Source organism: Tauraco erythrolophus, chromosome 2, assembly GCF_009769465.1.
Source record: "Tauraco erythrolophus isolate bTauEry1 chromosome 2, bTauEry1.pri, whole genome shotgun sequence".
NCBI classification, from domain to species: domain Eukaryota; kingdom Metazoa; phylum Chordata; class Aves; order Musophagiformes; family Musophagidae; genus Tauraco; species Tauraco erythrolophus.
The window spans coordinates 113420239-113439671 of NC_141466.1; the positions used below are offsets into that span (position 1 = coordinate 113420239).

The following is a 19433-nucleotide window of genomic DNA, read 5'->3' on the forward strand; positions in this document are numbered from 1 at the left end:
TACACTCTGAGTCAGTCATAACTTCTGCCTTAGGCGCCTGAGAACTTCCACGAGCACTGGCAGCGCAGATTTAACGATGCAGTTCAGTCTAGAAGCAGCTGCATTTTAATAGCGGGTAGAGTAAGCCTTACATATTGCCAGCTAATCTTGAAAGAAGTAAACGAATTAACTCACATTTGTCAAATGCTTTGAGTTCTTCCAAGGAAATGTTCCATAAAAGCACAACCTGTTATTAAGTATTTCTGAAAAAAATGGCATTTTAATTAATTTTAGTCTTTGATTTTCTATTTGTGCTATTCTCAGAATGGCCTTTTGCTTGCTTTTAGTGTAGGTAACATGGGCTCACCCACATGTGATTTCTAGAACCTTTATCACTTCATTATCTGGCTGATATAAAGAATTATATCACTGCAAGTGATAGCGTTCCAACTGTGGATTGTGCTTTATACAGGCTCTAATTAGCCAATATTAATATCATAAAGATTTCTCATCTGACTGTAGATCGATCAACCAGCAGAGAAAGACAGAATTCGTGTCAGTTACATCAGGTCTTCCAAAAGAAAGATGCAGCCCTCCAACAGCTTTGTGTCTAGGGGATATAATAGGCTGTCATTAACTATTTTGATAGAAATAAATGTCACCATGAAAAAAAAAAAATAGCCAAGCCAGGTTGGCTAACATGCTCCAGAATTTATCTAAACTCTGTGTTTAATCATGAACAAGTCAGAAGATTTTATTTTTGGATGAAAGGCACTCAGAAAACAATCAAAGAAAACCTACCATTAAAAATGAGAGGGATGTCTATGTATTTATGTTTCACAACCTAGTTATCAGAAAAATTTAAAAATACAATCTGGAAACTGCATTTTGCACCTGTGTCACTTTGTTTACCTAAGTTTTTCATTGCTAACTTCATTATATTAATTGTTACTGAACTCAATTAACTGTTGAATCCTGTATTTGTCAGGTGGCATTCCACTGGCATGTATAAAGTACTTTAAGATTTTCTGTTGGGGTCTAAATTCCTAGCACGAATTCCTCAGAAAAAATACAGCTTCGAAACACACAGCAAGACACAGGCTACTCTCTTATGCAAAAATCCTGTATGTGTGTCAAACCTACATTTTATATCAGGATTAATGCCTTTAATATTTTTCCTGTTTTCTCTGCTGAACCCTATGCGCAATAACCAGACTCGTCACAATTTTCAAATATAGAAACGTTCAAGTTCTATTACCATTTCATCCATTAAAAACCGTGTACTGAACGTTAATTACCAGCCCTACAAAAGCATTATTTCATCTTAGTGGTACTGATATGAATTAAGATACATTTTCACACTGTCCCAAATGGCGATTAGCTTTTCAGAGGTACGTTTTTTCTTTTCTCTTCCTTCTAATTCTCGCGGCTTTCCTCTCTTTTCTTCCTCTTCCCCCTTACAGCAGCGTTTTTCAAACAATAAATGAGTGTGGGTTTAATTTACACCTTTTCTTACACCTTCGGAGCACAGATATTTTTTAAAACCGCACAGGGCATTATTTTTCACTGCTTTTACGCTCTCTCCCATTGAAATGGCTTCTCCCCTTCCCAAAGATTAAACCGAACAGCTCCTTTTCCTCTCCTCACGGAATTCCAAGGTGGCTCTGGGTGCGGGGTGCGCACCTCAGCGCGCCCGCGATGGAGCCGCACCGGGGAAGCGGCTGGCCCGGCAGCCCGGCGGCTACAGCCGTCCGCTTTCCCCGCCGCGGACCACCGTCACCCCACCGATTTCGGACGAGTTGGCTAAATTCGGCGCCGCCACACGGCCCGGCGCGGAGCGGGGGCTGTGCGAGGGGCCGGGCACCCCCGACTGAAGGGGTGCGAGGCGGCGGCGGGGGCCGGTGGGCAGCGCGGCCGTTCGTTCAAGCCGCCTCAGGCGCGCGGGGGGGCATGTCTGACCGACGCCGCTGGTGACGGTCCCGCCGGTCGCCCGAGGACCGACTGAAGCGCGGCCGACGGGGCGGGAACGGCGGCGGGAGCCGGCGAGGGGCGGGAGGAGGGGAGGGGTCGGCGCGGGGGGCACCCAGGCGCGCGCGCGAGCAGGCGGGCCCGCGCGGCGGCGGCGGCGGGAGCGCGCGCGGCGGCGGCAGCCGGGAGCCCGCCGGGGCGCCGCTATCCTCGGCCGTGCCGGCCATGGATCCCTTCCCCAAAGACGGCGAGAGCGCGGCGGCCGGGGAGCCCAGCCGGGGCGCTGCCCCCTCCAGCGGAGTGGTGGTGCAGGTCCGGGAGAAGAAGGGTCCCCTGCGCGCCGCCATCCCCTACATGCCGTTCCCCGTGGCCGTCATCTGCCTCTTCCTCAACACCTTCGTGCCGGGGCTGGGTAAGGAGCTCCGCAGCCCCGGGCGCGGCGGGAGGGCGGCCGCCGCCGTGCAGCCGGGACGGGCGTTCCGAGCGCGGGGCGAGCGTCTGCCGGCGGCGGGACGCGTTCTCCCCACCTGCCGCTGCGTTACCCGGGCCGGCGCGCCTCTGCGCGGGGCTGCCCCGGGAGCCGGACGCCGCCGCGGCGGCAACTTTCCCCGACGGCGCGGCAAGAAGGGAGGCGGGGAAGGAGGGAGCCTGCCTCTCCGCCCCGGCGGAAAGTTTTGCGGCGAGAGCGGGGAGCGGTCACCGCCGGCGGGGGCCAGGGCGGTGTCTGCGCCGCGGGGCGCCCCGGGGGAGCGGGCTGGCGGAGAGGCGTTGGGCCCACGGCCGCCCGTCCCTCCGGGCAGCGCCCGTGTTCCGCGGAGGAGGCGCGGGCGGTGCGGGCTCCGCCGCGGCCGTCGTGCTTTTTTGGGGAAGCAGCGAGGGGCGCGCCGCGGCCGGACGGCGTGTTTTCCTCGGACAGCAGGCAGGGACCGGTGACCGGGGCGAGGGGCGCCCTCCCGTCCCCCCTGCGCGCCCGGCGGGGCTTCGCTGTGTGACTCAGCGAGGCAGAGGCCGGTGTCCGGCCTCGGGGGCTAGGCATCCCTGCGCTTCCTGAGCCTTCGTTCTCTTCAGGCGGGGGCATGGCCTGATGGCGGGAATCCCGTGGTTTAGGGGGAGGGCTTGAGCTGTTAGAGCTCTTGGGAAACGTTATTTTAGTCAGAGGACCAAGGCATGGAGTGAGCGACCACATCACTCACCAGCAAAGGCGAGCTTACAGAGCCCATCTTCCCGAGTTTCCTAAGGAGTCCCCTGAAAAATGTTGGTCCTGTACTGCTACTCTAGGGAACTAATGTCCAAAGAAACTGTGGGGATTTGCTGTTTCTGGATATGCAGTCTCTAGTGAATGACTCAGGTAACACATCCCTAACATGTAGCTGTAATCCCTTATCTCCCTTTCCTTCTTTTTAGTTAGGAAATACTTGCTTAGGGCAACCGGAGCCTGGAGTTTGAACACTACAAAGGCACCTGGAACACAAGGAAGGCTAAATACAAACTTTCTAGATGCAAGCAAAACAATCACATTTAAAAAACCCCAAACAAACAAAAACCATTAGTCCATACCTTAAGTATCTCACAGTTCATTCCTGGCTACCATTTCTGCCACTACAGCCACTGCAGAAGCCTTCCTTGTGGTATGGGAGTATCTCCTAGCTTGCCCTGCTTTTAAAGAGCTACTGCCCTGCCCTCAACTGCTTTATGTGTTTCAGGTGACTTAATTCTTTAATGAATCTGAAATTCTTAAAAGTTCTTCTAATTAAAGTATTACTTAAGTCTGAGTGGTATACTGTGTGCAACACGTACAAGCCATTGCTGTTCCAGTGTGTTTGCTCTGAACCTGCGGATGTATTCCAGAGGAAGACTTTCACCTTTTGAAATACCTCAGAATTTTCCTGTGGAAAGAATGGCATTGGTATATGTGCTTCCAGATGTAATGCTGCCTGCTCAGGTGTGGTGTTTTCACATCCCTTGTGTGCAGCCACCTGAAGAACCTGGAGTGATGAATTAAACAGAAACTCTCCAGTTGAGTGCTTTCATGCGCTTTTAGGTTATTGTTATTTAGCACTTAATTTCCCACCATCTTCAGAGAGAGGTGTTCAAAGCCAGAGCTTTCAAAGTGAATGTAGTTTTCCATTGATGTTGAAGACACTACATCTTCACTGTAGACATACGAGAAAAAACTGACTTACCATACCCTTTTCCTCATTTGAATGATCATACTTCATTGTGATACTTCATCCTCATTGATGATTATACTTCATAGTGTGCTGTTTTTCAGAGCACACTAGAAAATCCTTGGTGTTCTTCCATCATCCTGGGAGGGTAGATTCCCCATAAGCTGTCCTTATGCCAGAATTGGCTTGAGGTGTGATTATCTGCTTGGAGCTCTCTTCTGGCTGTGACTGCAGGACTGCTGGAGGTAGCCAGCGTTGTGCCTTCCCTCGCACGGACGGTGTCAGTAAAGAATGACAGCAGATAGCGCCTCCGTTCTAAAGGCAGGTGTATAGGGCTCCCAGTCCGTGCTAGCTTGAAAGCTTGAGAGTTAAATCTGGACTTTGCAGCCATGTTGGTTGCATTATCACTGACTGGCTGAACCAGCTCAAAAAGGTTTTAATTCTACTTTTGTTATTTAACAGGTGGAGATTTTTTTTTTTAAAAACTTGTTTTCCATTTGATGCGCTGATTTCAGCGGTACTTTCTGTCTGTCTGTACCACTGCTACTCTTGATCTTCTGTTGCAAAAGTAGCAAAACAAACACACTACAAATTAAAATAAATCCTTCCATGTGGCATTCTTACAGACTGGCATGAAGAATTGTTTTGGAGATGTATTGCCCAAACTCTGTATGCAAACCATAGCACTTAGTCTGTACATAAATGAACCTTTCTCTTAATGAAGCTGCTAATATCCTGTGCGTTTTGATAAAAAATTTGCTCTGAGATAATACGCCCGACTGGAATATAGCTACTTACAATCTCAGCCATATCCTGTCGTATATCACATAGCCCACACAGAAGGGGAAACAGGAGGAACACAAATCTACTGGCAGGAATAGTCAGGGTAAAAAGAGATCTCATGTCATTGTCGCACTTCAGCCATCTCAATGAACTGAGCAACGCTTGTAAAATAGTAATATTTGCAGTGGTGTGAAGTATTCACATCTAGGATGTGAGCCTGTTCCCAGTGAAGTGGCAGAATTCCCATCAATCCTGTAGTCCAGATTTATAACATGTTAAAATGATGTTTCACAGGCTTGCTGTATATTTTGCCTGCTTAGGTGGAGAGTGTGACTGTGTTTAGGCGATAAGGGAAGTTCTCTATTTTTCAGTCCCTGAATTCAGTCCTCATCTGTTTTGCACATAATTGTCATTCATGTGCAGACTCTGCAGTACAATTGCAATAAAGGGGCAGAAGCCAACGGAATAAACAAGAAAATGGGCAACACGAAATAAACCAAACGTTCCACTTCTTGGGCACCAGTACATTTGACATGTTCATTAATGCCTGGTACCTCAAACCAGTGATATCCAAATAGAACTGATGCAGGCTACCAAATATTCAGTCTCTCAGCATCTGAAAGCTACTTTTTTTTAGCAAAACTGTCTTTCCTATGTTATGGAAGTCATCTAAGAGGGTGAAATCTGAGCATTTTAAACATCCAGTTTATTTTTCCTTTATGCTATTTATGTTTTGCAGTCGTATGCTATTTGGACAGGAGAAGTAACACTTTCTCTTTGTTTATAGTCAGTTTATTTTTTTCAGTTCATTAATTTTAAGGTTTTATGTAGTAACCCAGAACTGCAGATTTTAAGATGCATTGTAAACTCAGTTTTAATTACTCTTTGCATATATGCTATGAAAGACTCATAGGAAATTTTTCATACCCGGGGGATATGTTAACTTTTGCTTTGCCAAAACTTAAAATTCCGACCAAATACAACCTAAAAAAGCTTGATTAGCCCATCTACTTGTAATCTGTTTTGCATTGAAATTAAACACTCCTTCCATCCACTGTGATAGGCACAACCACTTGGAGACATCCCGGATCAGAATTTTCCATGGTCTGATGCAGTCTCCTTCATCTGCAGGGCTGAGCTGTAATGAATGTAATGAATGTGTCCCTAACTCAGGTTCATGAAAGGAGCAGATAGTATGAAAGGGAGAAGAGGGAGCTGGTGTTCTCAGTGAGTGCTGTAGCAAAAGCCATCATGCTGTTGGCTACCAGCATTCCAGCTCTGCCACAGACACTGTAACCTCTAGTTTGGCATGGGACTTCTGGAGCAGGCTCTGAGACCTTGGGGCCAAATTATGCCGTGACGAGCTCTGGGGAACGAAAGATGATGACACCAGCAGCGATAAATGGTGGTGTGTCCTCTCTTTTTCAATTCCCACAGGATTGAGCAGTGTGCACCTCCAGCCGGTATGTACTGCAGATGGCAATTGAGAGAAGGGGCTGGCCATGCCCTTTAGCTGGCAGACTGTGTTCTCTTGGAGGTGCCGTGTGCCAGTCAGCGTGGGAGAAGATCTGGCTCCCTATCATTCCCTGAGCTGATACATGGGAATCTTGCCCTCCTTCCTACTCGTTTTTCCTTCCCTCGACATCACGTGTGTGGGAGGGGGAAATGAAGGGGGAGAACTTGAGGGAAATGTGAGAAGTGAGTGGAATTATCTGAAAGTATGAGGTATTCTCCAAGATTAATCCCTCCTGTCAGGAAGAGGGTGGATTTTTGGATCACAGCCTGAATTATACATGTATACTATTTTTATACAGGGAGTAATTGAAATATGTAGCATAAAATTATGTTAGTGCAAGATAGGAGAGCAGCCACCCATAAGCCATGAAGATATCGTGAGTGACAGCCTCTCACAGACAGCTAGAGAAAGAAGGGATGATTCCCAACCTCCTGAACTTTTTTCTTCCGCAGTGTACTGCTCTCCTGTTCCTGGGTGTGTCAGCTCTGTATCATGAGTCTTCTGCCATCTGTTTATTCCACTTCAGTCTTGATAGAGTTCAAGGGCTAGACCTTCAGCTATGTAAATACGGCTTTAATGCTTAATTTATAGAAGCCAAGCATCTGCAGAAGGCGCTTATTAGAAGCCACAGCTCTCTTCAGCAGAACGAGCTCTCCAAAGAGCTGAATAGAAGTGCAGAACACAACACTCGGGACAGTTGCAGGGATGAGCTCTGCATAAAATTATCAATACCCATTTTATTTTTGTTGTTGGAATGGTAAATAGATGCCTCAAGCAAACATCCGTAGCCTTCATTATTGAAACAAAGAATTTAAAGGAAAAAACACATTTTCTTATCTACAGTTGGACAAATATTGCAGAAAATAAATTGGGGCTTTCAAACATCTGTGCATTAAAATCTCAAACTTGCCTTGGCATTTATGAGCCTTTTTAATTTTTTTTTTTCCCTGTGGACATGCAAATCAATGAATCTGGGTGATTTACAAGCCCATTTGTGGAAAACAAAGGTTTTTCAAGTGTTTGTGTGAATTTGTGTTTGTGCTAATGTTGCCTTTCAGCCTGTGATGCATAGACCACTAGTAGTCTGCAGAAACAAGCTGTTTGTTCATGAGAGCATAATTAGACAAAGCAAACCTATTGTCAGTACACTTCAATCTATTGGGTTTTGTATTTTCCACTGAGAAGACTCAGAAGTTCTTTACGGCAATTTCTTCATCTGCTTGTGCAAAGTGAGAAGGGAGACATGAGATAAAATGTGTGCAACCAGGTTACTACTCCATTGCTGGTAGCAGTGGTATCAGCTCTGCTGTATACGTTCCTCATGATGAAGTAAAGTTGGGCGCAAGAACAACTGAATCTGCAGGTTTCTACTGCTGAAGGTCCTGTTCTTGTCAGTATGGAGAAGGCCATCGATTTCCTCCTTTTTTTTTTTTTATTTTAAACAGAGATTTAAGTGAGAAATAGAAGTGTCTTATGTAACTTACTTGGCTGATCATATTGAACAGTCACTCAACAATCTTGCCAGCACAGGGTAGTCTGGAATATTTTTGTGCCATGAAATGTCTGGACCATCTAGAATGACAAACAAGCTTGGAAAACTCAAAACAGGCTCACAGATAATTTGTGATCAGAATAAATGCCAAATTATTTCAAGTTTGTAGCTCCTCTGTCAAGACAACTCTTGCACATGCATCCGATCAGAAAGAAAACAATAGGGCTTGATGTTTGCTGAGGGGTCTGGCGTGGCCCCTCAGTTTTAATCCAGTGTCCGATAGCACGCCCTGCTGTATTTTAGGAACAAAGCTGCTTTCCGGTTTGCATCTGTATTTTATTAGCCCATACTTGCCTGAATATTTAATATATTATTCTTCTTTCTCCCTTTCCCATGTTTTATACTGGATCCCTTCCTTGAGTTTACCCGCTTAGCTATAACAGTCACATATGTACATGCCTTCTTACTCATCATCCTCCTGTGGCACTTACTTTACACACACAGTTGTGGGCATACACTGCAAAAGCACAGCACCACCTTGTTCTTGACTACAGTCTCTGTCATGGTCCAAATATTTAGTGCTGTTTATGTCCTTTGGTCAGTTTTTGGCCTCTACTCCCTGTAGTTGGTAAAAGTCAGCTGTTGAGCTCTACTTGTGTTTGTAGTGACTTTTTGGTTCATTTCACTGTCGAGCTGTGCACCAACCTAGCGCTGCTGCTTTTGAATTGCTGTCAGCTTCAGACCAACTTAAACGCAAACAAGTTTCTCTCCCCTCCCTCATGCCTTCTGTTTTTATCAAAATAGAAGACAAAAGAAATGGCCAGTGACGTTTTTGTTCACTGCTGTCATTGAAGCAGTTCTGTGGAGGTATTCATTACTTAACAAACACATAAGGAGACAGGGTTTGCTCAGCATCTTGCAGCCTTGTTTGTCATTTAATGCAATTTGCACAGATGTACTTGAAGATTAAGAGTGAAGGTGGGAGCAGACAGCAGAGAAGAGCTGTTAAATGGCCAAGTAAACCAACTGAATTTTAAGGAGTCTGTAAAGCTGTTCCAGACGAAGACTGTGATGTGGAGAAAAATAGAGAATTGAGCCCAGAAGCAGAAAAGTACACTCAGAGAAATCTGGTGAGAAGGTCAAAGAACTGGAACTTCTTGCAGCAAGAGAGGCAAGAAGTGAAAGGATTTGAAGACAGAAGTAACTTGGATGAGGAGAGTGCTTTTGACGAGTGAATTTTGGCTACTCTGGATTGCAGGATGGAGATGAATTGTTCTCCTGCTCTGAGTCAGTGGGTATCAGAGATTTACAAACTCTTAGAAAGCACCATTGCCTGCAGCAGTTCACTGCCATTTTATCTCTGTTCCACCATGAAAAGAGCATTGAGAGTTTGTGGAGCTGTTGGGGATAGTCAAGGGAGGAGCAGGAAGCAGTTCCTTGGACTCTTCCTTACCCATGAAATCGCATGCAGCACCCTGAAGACAAGCACACCCGTAGGTGGCAGCAACTGGCATAAAGCACGAAGGTGAATTTTAGGATCTGTATATGATTTTGAATTTTGTGGAAAAACGGGTGGTTGGATGGTAAATGGATTCTAAAATAGTCCCTAAGTTTGTAAAAGGGACTGGAGTTTGCAATGGATATATGAAAGCTTTAATTCGAAAGTAACCTGGAAAGGAAAAAGGGAAGAGAGCTTTCTCCTTGTCTTGTTTTCTCTGAGATACAAAGTCAATCATACATATAACATTCTTTCTTCTACCTTTGGGCTTGTCTTAATTTTAGAGTCTCACAACTTTAAATTTAGTTACACAGTTGCAGAACTATAGTGGATGTGTATGGACTTGGTTGTGGTGGCACTGTGCGAAGATGCTTGTCAATAAATGTAGAACAGAACATTTAAGTTGGAGGGGACCTACAACAATCACCTAGTCCAACTGCCTGACTGCTTCAGGGCTGACCAAAAGTTAAAGCACGTTGTTAAGGGCATTGTCCCAATGACTCTTAAACACTGACAGGCTTGGGGCATCAACCACCTCTCTAGGAAGCCTATTCCAGCGTTTGACCACCATCTTGGTAAAGAAATGCTTCCTAATGTCCAGTCTGAACCTCCCCTGATGCAGCTTTGAACCATTCCCATGTGTCCTATCACTAGATACAGGGAGAAGAGACCAGCACCTCCCTCTCTGCTTCCCCTCCTGAGGAATCTGCAGAGAGCAATGAGGTCACCCCTCAGCCTCTTTTTCTCCGAACTAGACAAACGCAGAGTCCTCAGCTGCTCCTCATAGGACATTCCTTCCCACGCATATCTGGAAAAAGGTAAACCAGTGTGGAGTGTTGTACCTATGTCTACTACTTGGGATTTTGCTAGTATAAAGTTTCTGACATCTGGCAAACCTTACTGGCAATTAAAAACATTATCTGTGCCTTGCACAACTTCTGCTGGAAGTTACTGCTCCAGCAGCAAGGGAAGCAGAAGAGAATGCCAACCTCTGCTGCATCTACTCTGGTTCACAGTCCAACATCTTGTTTGAAACTGCACTTAGAGCTCATTTGCCTTTCAGATTCTGGTCTGTGAACTGGAGCAGTTGTGGTGTAATGCACACGTAAGGAAGCCAGTGTGGCAGCAGCATTCCTTAGCAGAGAGCTGGAGCCAGCATTGCACAGCAACCTTAGACATCATTGAATATAAGCCAGACCCAGGACATGACATCAGCACATGCCCAGCCTCACATGAGAAAGAAAAGTTTTTGCATTAGAGATCCCGGGAGCATGAAAGCTGGGCTTCTCTGGCTCTGCTGAAGATTTGGAGCTTTTTCATTAAGTGAAGGAGTTAATCGCTCTTTCTCTTCCCACTCTTCCCAGTGTTTTTAAGTGTTTATGTTAACTAGGAGCCCCAAAATTAAAATATTGTAAGAGCTTGAGAAAAATCACATCCCATTCTACCTAGTTATATTTCACTTGTTGATTTCTGATGCTGTAAGTTTCTTAGGTTTCATTATGTGTAGAGTCAAGGAAAAAATGAACAAATGAAACTTGAATATTTGATTTAAAATACTCATTTCCACAGATTGTTTTCTCTCCGTTTTACTGCTGAGAAGCTGCTCTCGCCCTCCTTCCTCCAGCAATGTAGTCCTTATTATAAAGGCAGTTTAAAGCTCAGATTTTCCATTCCAAGGGAGTTACAGGCCAAACAATTTCTAACTACTTGACAGCCCCTCAAAAGGCCTAGTAATGCAATCCTGACTCTCACAATATTTGGTGTTTCCTTAGAACCCTGTCCCCTGAGGCTCTTGATTAGATGAGAATATCTGCTTTCAAGAAAAAGAAAAAAAAAAAGTAACTCTCATGGCTTTGGAGCAGGATTTAAAGATATGATCCTGTCTCAAAAAATAAAAAAAAAAAAAAAGGAGGATGGGGAGGGGAAGGGGAATTACATTTTTTAAAAATCTCAGTTTTGGAGAACTCAGTTCATGATTTTTCAGCACTGAAGGATGGCAATGTTACACTTAGCTTTTAAATTGGAAAAGTAGATACGCTGCTAACTAATTCACAACTCTGCCAGACTAGACAAAACCATGGACACTCCTGTCTTTGAGCATATCATCATGAAATATCCAGACTAGTAAATATAAGCAAGATGGTTGATGAAAGTTGATTGGTAATACACTAAATTAAATTAAAAGCTCCAGTATAAGCATACGCAAAGGATGTGCCCAGAGTGCATCATGGTCAAGTCTTGCTAGAATGTCGTGGGTTAGGCCGATCTGGCAACTAAATTCCACGCAGCTGATGGGCAGCTTCTGCCACCCAGACCGCCCCCTCCACATCAAACCATGACATAGAGGAAAGAGGAACTGCTAGAGGATCAATAGAGGAACTCTTGGAAACATAATTGTGTTCACTGCAGGGATTCGACCTGTACTGCATTTCTAACTTCAGTAATACTGCTTATACGAGGAAGAGTGCAGGGAACTAAGGCTGCTGTCTTTGGGAATATGAATTTAAACATATCACAGATAATTATGCAGCATCTCACCAGCTTGTCAGTTACCTAGGCTGAGCTCTTGGTGTGCCACAAGCATTGATGAATATCCACACAAAACTTACAAATGCTCCAAGATTGTGGATAATAATTTTCTTTCAGTTATAACTCAGGCAAGTTTGTAAAGAGCACAAAGGCTAAATGGTCAGTTTGATCTTGAGATTGTATTGGAAAAAATTTCAATTGAACCAAATAAGAATGTTGTTTTTAAAAAGTGTTTGTATGTTTTTGGGTAAGTGTTATAAGCCCTTGAAGAACTGAGATTTTAATGAAGATTAATAAACTAGATTATAATGAGCCATTCTTACAAGTTTATCGTGTTAAAAAGTTGACTCATATTACAAAGTATGAATCATAATATTTATATGGAAATATTTCACATGAAATAAAATAGCCCATGATCACATTAGTGTAACACTGTCCATCTGGGAGTTTTACAGTTTTAAATTTAATATATATATTTATTTGTATGCATATATCTATTACATATGATAATATGGTGATGTGAGATCTTGGGCTTAAGTGGTTTCTTCCTTATGTAGGTAGAAAACCAGTGTTGTATCTGTTTAAGTGCATTCATAAAAGAATGGATTTTAGATTTCATAAATGGGTTTTGTTAATTTGCTATTTTTAAAATACTTGCAAGACCTCTTTTGTTGCCATGACAATTTGATTTCCATAAACATGATTTTTTTTTGAATATCCAACATTATATTTGCTCTGCTGTTTTGGGGAAAGGAGATGGAAACTTGACACCATAGAAATCACTATGCGGAGAGGTCCATATAGTCAGACGTCTGTCACTGACAGTGGTCAGGAGTAGGTTCTTTATAGTAAGATGAAATAAGCTCTTGGATCAAGGTTTATGTGTTTATATTCCCTGTAAATGATTTCCCCCCCCCCCCCCCCTCTGTGACTTCTTGTAAACACTGTTTTGGAGTCAGGAAGCTTTAAGTTTCTTTCCACTGAAAATTGGTTCCAAGAATCTGAGAACTAAATTCTAGCTAAAAGCATGGCTGGATCTCCTTGGGTCTACATACACTAACCAGCTGTAAGGACATACAACTCTCATGACCCTGAGATAGAAACTCTGGGGTTTCTATCCTAGTGGGAAGGGTTCACAAAGGATTTAGGACTGTGGGAAAGGACTGGTCATGAATTGAGACATTTGTGAGACGTAACCAGGTCAAAATCCCTTTCTAACTGTAGGATCAGCATGGTTCCCCATACCTCCCTTCTGTCTTTGTGAAATCATTGCAACAAATCTGTTTCCGAACTCATTTGCACCAGACTGGTTATGGAGTGATCAGTTGAAAGAGTAGGTACATTGGTTTTGATGTAGGTAGACAATTCAGTTAGTGCAGATTCTCTGGATTGGGCCATTAAATTATTTCTCTTGATCTATTTAATTGTGAAAGCATTGCCAAATCTTCCAGTCTGTATTGCAAGGAAGATAATGGTTTTTGCTGCATGTCTTTGTTCTTTAGCTCTGCACCCAACAAACTGATCAGTACCAGAGAAGGCTTAGCAGGAGTTTTAGAAAACAAATACTGATTTTTTTATTTTTTTTAAAACAGTATTTTAGACTCAGCATCACGAGATTTTTTTCCTCCTACTGAAATTTCATTGTAGCTACAGAGAGCTGGTGGGATGGTTCCTTGTCTCATGTAAAAAGAGAAAAGAGCATAGGAGCTACAATCATGGCAATTGTGAGTATAAAAATGCTCTCCTGTTTTCTCTTTTAGAAACCAGAAGGTAAATTTATACATTGACTTGCACCTGAGTGCTTATTTCACTCAGTCCTCTGCTCCTCCCACACATCCCACAAAAACAACGTTGAAATGGATTCTCCTGGCACTCCTTTGAAGCTAACTCCCTGCAGTGATCTAACTTTCATTGTGTTTGCATCGGTCAGCTGTACTGGCAACCTGAGTTTTTGTGCCTTGAGAGCTAGCCCCTTACATCGTATGCTGCCACAGGCGGCTAGTGTTCTTTGACACCTGTGCTGCAAAGGCGTAGATAGCTGCACAAGTGCAAGGCAGAGCTTGAACCAAGCTGTAAGTGTGGACAGAAGAATGAGGAGGACTGTGTCCAGCCATCAGCCATTCCGTGTCACCAAGCTATCTTGATCCAATAACTCCTTATGCACAGGGGTGCCAACATGCAAATTCTCATTTCCGTCGGAGTTAAGCCTCAGTGTTCCCATTTTGGATGATAGATAGATTCAAGGCAGTGTAGTTAAAAGTAGGATCTGTCTCCTTGTGCTGTGAGTAGCTGATACTTAGAAGAAAAAAACCTGCGGTGGAGCCAGGAATGGGGTTTAGACCAAGCATTAGTTCCCAGGAATCACTCTTGCTCAGCAACTGCACAGTGAATCCTTCTTTTACTGTTGCTGTGATGAGTAAATGGTAACAGTCCACCCTTAGTATTATCAGCACAAGGAATAAGAGATTTTTCTTCTGTGCATCAGCTAAAATATGATATACACAGTGCAATTGAAAGTCTGGACCATGTGTGTATATGTTCTGCTCTCACATCAGTGCTTTTAATCCACTAGATGTTCTTTCAGTGCTCATTTACTCTGCGTGCCAAGGCAGAACAGGACAGAGAGGATGTCCCTTTTCTAGTTGCTCTGCAGACTCCAGGTCACATTGCTTGGAGCAACAAACAGGCATTTGAACCAGTGCAAAACAGGTACAAAATGTTCCCATTTCAAGCTAAACCTACTTGTCGGAACTGAGAATCCACAACATGCAGAGCAATGTGGCGTTGAGCCTCTACAACTGTTTTGCCTCACCTCTGCTCACCATTTTTGCTTCTTCTTGTAACATTGAGCTGGCCCCTTGAGGTTGCTCCTGTGAATAAGTATTACTTACTACAAAGAACAGTTGCAGAACCGAGGTCTTACACAGCACTTAAAACCACAAAAGACTCTTCCTAAGTTGCAGTACTAAGTAGAACACCCATTGAGAGCTGTATTTCCCAAATCAGTCAGCAACCAAAGCTAAAAATCTGAGGCTGTTGCATCACAAAACTTGTTCTGCTTTCTTCCTTACAAACATGGTTTTGTTTTAAATATTTATGACACTTCTTCATATCTCAGTAAATGTTCTTTAGCATATTTTGTAAAAGGAACAATACCTAAATGACATGAGACCTTATTCCAGTGACTGTGATTTAAGTCTTTTCTGAGAAGTCCACTATTTACTGGTGTGAGAAGTGCCGAGTAGGTAGTCGAGCAGGGTTTTACTGCATTATTATTTCAGTAGTGCTGTGAGGTGCAGAACACACTTAAGTCCTGTTATGATACAGAAAGATAAAGGAAGAGTTATGTCACACACTTAAGACTTGTTTGCAGTCTGAGTGGAGAAGTCAGCGGAAATAACCCACTGAAGATCATCCAGGAATTTGGTGGCAGAACTGGCAAGAGAATCTACATGGACTTCTCGCGATTCAGCTCCTCAAATCACACAGCCATACTTTGGTTTCCATCAGTCTCTTCCTCTGTTTTTAATCACTATTGGACTTTGTGTTAGTCAGGAAGCAAGGTGTTGTCTGTGCCATGCATTAGTGAAAACGCCGTAAATAGGATGGACAAGGCAGTTTGTGGTTCAGATGTGCTGGTTACTCCCTCACGTGATCCTATGATCTGCTTTATGTCTGTGAAAGCTAGACACTATCTTGTACACACGAGAGGGACTTCAGCATGTTTTAGTAGTACATGGAAAAAAAAAACAAAACCCAAAGCCAAGCCAGATGCATTCAGTTGCCATTTGGAAGAACACGGATTTGTAGTGCTTTGTGGTTCAGAATTAACAGATATTTGCAGTAAGTAAGCTCCACTATTCCTTCTTCTTTACACCACAATTGTGTGCAAAATGGGATCTTACTGTGACCTTAAAATGTATTATTTTAAAAAATACTATTTATACAACTGTGGAGGTGACCATGGCACTGTACAGACAACAGAAAAAGAATGAGTCCTATCGCAAAAGTTTGTGATAGAAATGTAACCCCAAGAGTCAGATCAGAGTTAAAAGAAATCTTAATAAAAACACACAATACAGTATAATGAAAAGAAAAATATTTCCTTGAGTTGTATGTTTAAAGGCAGAGTTTTAAAGGCACAGTTGGGACTTGTTTCTTAGCAACAGGGCTCATCTGAGCCATGCAAACACTGTCATGTTGGAAAAAGATACCCTCAAGAAGAAAGGCAATACGAAAGGAGCTAGAAACATCAAATTTAGATGTCTTCCTGCTGTTGCGGGAGCATTTCATGAGCATTCAAAGCGTTCAGGCAGTGCCCAACATCAGTTTGATAAACTCTAATGATCAGCACAAAGAACTTGTCTTTGCTTCTCTTCTTCAAAAGGGAAGAATGGCAAAAATAACATTTAAAAATATGTGCATTGGTATTACTGAGATACCACAAACCACAGTTTGGATCCTGTCTTCCCTCTATATCCGTAACAACATAGCTGTATTCTACACTGAGGGGATAGGAGTCTTGCAGAATAAAGTCCTTGCTCTGTTGTACCTCATACTGTATCCAGTACTAGATGTTTCAGAGGAAGATCTGTAATGAGTAGAGCTGAATGCAATAACTTGCATGTAGCAAAAGCTTCTCCTAAAAGAGTTGATTACCTAGCTGATACAACAAAGCAGGAGGTTTTTATTAGTATTATTTAGCCAAAATAGCTTAATAGAAAATGTTCTTTTTATTGGACTTACTAGATGGGATTCATCTACCTGTACATCTGAGTTGGTTGCTGTTGTCATCTGTGGGGAGGAATTAGGCACTACCAGCATGTGACTCATCTCTTCTCTAAATTAGGTTAAGTGACTTACACCCTCTGGGGACCTCCGTCTTTTTTTTTTTTTTTTTTTTTTGGGACTGCAAAGAGTAACTGGCTCATATCAAGACACCTCCCTTGCAGATATCTGAAGTTAGGTCAGATAAAAGCTACCTATTAACTGGTTTGCAAAATAAGGGATTTTCTTTAATAGTTTCAAATTACAACATTCATTGCCTACATACTTTTCCGAATCTCGTCTTGTCCTTACAAGAGCTCATAAGTAGGTCTGACCTCTGTGGTGTTTCCTAATGCATATACATCTACCATTTCTCATGTAATTTGTATATTTTTGAAGCTTAGACCTCCTGTCTTTCTCATGAGTCTTCAACATAAAACCCTTTAATTTCTGTAATTACTATCATTGTCCTTCCCCGTAGCTCTTTGCAAGCTCTTTTCCAAAGTGTATGTGTAATGGCTGTTGGTAGCAAGGTTTTGACAGCAGAGCACTACAGGAAAGGGGGGACACTTCTGTGAGAACAGCTAAGAGACACATGCATGGAGAGCCCATGCTGGAACAGGTACTCCTGACAGGAACTGCAACTTGTGGAGAGCCCATGCCAGAGCAGATTTGTCCCAAGGGACTGCAGCCTGTGGAACAATCAACACCAGACCAGGGGAAAAGCATCAGCAGGAAGGAGTGGCAGAGAGGAACTGCTGTGAACTGACCACGACTCTCCCCCCATTCCTCATCCATCCTGCACTGCTCGGACTGGGACAGAGATAGAGGAATCAGGAACGAAAGAGTGAAATAGAACCTGGGGGTGGGGGGAAAATAAGGGGGGGGAGGTGGTGTTTTAATTTGTCTGTCTCTCGCTGTCCAAACCTATTTTATTTGGCAATAAATTGTTTTTCTCCAAGTGCAGTCTGTTTTGCCTTTGACTATAATTGATAAGTGAGCTTGCTGTCTTTATCTCGACCCACAAACTTTTTCATCTTATTTTCATCTTCTAACCTGTGGAGGGGGGGAACTGAGAGAGCAGCTGGGTGGGTATCTGGCAGCCAGCCAAGGCCAACTCACCACAGCACGTCACTGATTTCTGTAGTGCCATTATAACCTCTTCCATAGCATCCCTGCTCCAGTACGGTCTAAAAATCTAATTAGCTGTGCTGACTGTGGAACACCTTGAGTACGTGTTCTTGCTACACTGCTCAGCTCATGGTGATATTTAGATCCCTTCCTTGAAGGATGTGCTAGATGTTCACAATGTTTTTTCCTTTTTGCAGTATCTACAGTAATAGAAAGTATGAGAGAGGTCCTTGTATGCTCCATATCAATAGTAGTGAGAGCTGTTATATTTACTAATGGGGCTGGCAGGTGAGCTCAGATGAATCATAGAACGGTTTGGGTTGGAAGGGACCTCAAAGATCATCTAGTTCCAACCCCCTTGCCATGGGCAGGGACATCCTCCACTACACCAGGTTGCTCAAAGCCTCATCCAACCTTGCCTTGAACACTTCCAGGGATGGGGCATCCACAACTTCTCTGGGCAACCTGTTCCAGTGCCTCACCACCCTCAATGTAAAAAATTTCTTCCTTATATCTTAGCAAAATCTATCCTCTTCCAGTTTAAAGCCATTGCCCTTTGTCTTATCACTATATACCCTTGTAAAAAGTCCCTCTCCAGCATTCTTGTAGGCCTCTTTTAGGTACTGGAAGACTGCTATAAAATCACCCCAGAACATTCTCAGAATCTTGGGAACTGGCTGCTGCCTCTCCTCATTTCACCCCAACCAACCAGGATGACACCTGGCAGTAATCTTTGGGTGTGATGACTAACATAGAAAGATTTACCTTATCACTCTTCTTCTGACTTCTGGGGCATTGACCACTCCATCAGAAACTTGGTTGTGACTGTAAGCAGTTACAGCTGAAGTAACTGTCTGTTCCATGCTCCAGCTGGAGATTACACCACCTCACATCAAGACATGGCAGAGGAAAACATCTACTAGTACCTCAGTGCAAAGCCATGGTTAAAGTAAGCTAAGTTTAAGTTTAGGAAGGCTTTGGTTTGACTTTGCACTGAATCTGCTGTGGTGCAGTTACATGTTCCCTTCATGTTGACTCTGATGTGGGCTTATAACCTCTACTAAAAAGATATTAATTGCCTGGCAGCTAGTCCTCTTCAGCCTGTAAATCTTCGTATGGTCGCACAGCATAAGCACTTGATAATACACTAGTGGACCAGTTTCTGCCCTCCTCAAGTCATAAAAAACCCAGCACACATCGTTAGCACTGCTTAAACAGGAAGAAATACAAACTATGGCAGCACGGAAAAGACTTTTCAGACAAACATTCTTTAATATTCTGTAGTATCCTCATATTCTGGTATATACTAATAACCCTAATCTGTATGTTTCACTTTCATTAGAGCCAAAAGCCTGGGGGGACAGTGAGGCTAAACTAGGAAAGGCAGAATTTGATTGAGTAGCCTGACAGTTCTTTCACTATGGCCTCAGGCATGATTTAGCCTGGAACTCCTTGATTTCAGTGAGAATGAGGTGCCAAAGTGTTTTCAAGAGTCCATGCTTTAGCTTCTCTGCCTTCCTTCTTTTGTTCTTCAAGGGAAGGAAGAGAACACATACATAATTACACAGACATGCACTGGGGTATCATGAGCACTTATAAAAC

The 19433-nt window shown here is 43.5% G+C and overlaps 1 protein-coding gene across 3 annotated transcripts in view; it reads left to right on the forward strand.

Annotated features, from left to right (window-relative positions):
* The first annotated feature begins 2172 nt into the window (after positions 1-2172).
* The window catches only part of STUM (stum, mechanosensory transduction mediator homolog), a 43255-nt gene continuing 25994 nt past the window's right edge, over positions 2173-19433 (forward strand). For all 3 annotated transcript variants that reach the window (XM_086629837.1, XM_086629831.1, XM_086629842.1), the window contains exon 1: positions 2173-2359. In XM_086629837.1, the coding sequence (XP_086485963.1) occupies positions 2173-2359 (187 nt within the window). The remainder of the gene's footprint in view (positions 2360-19433) is intronic.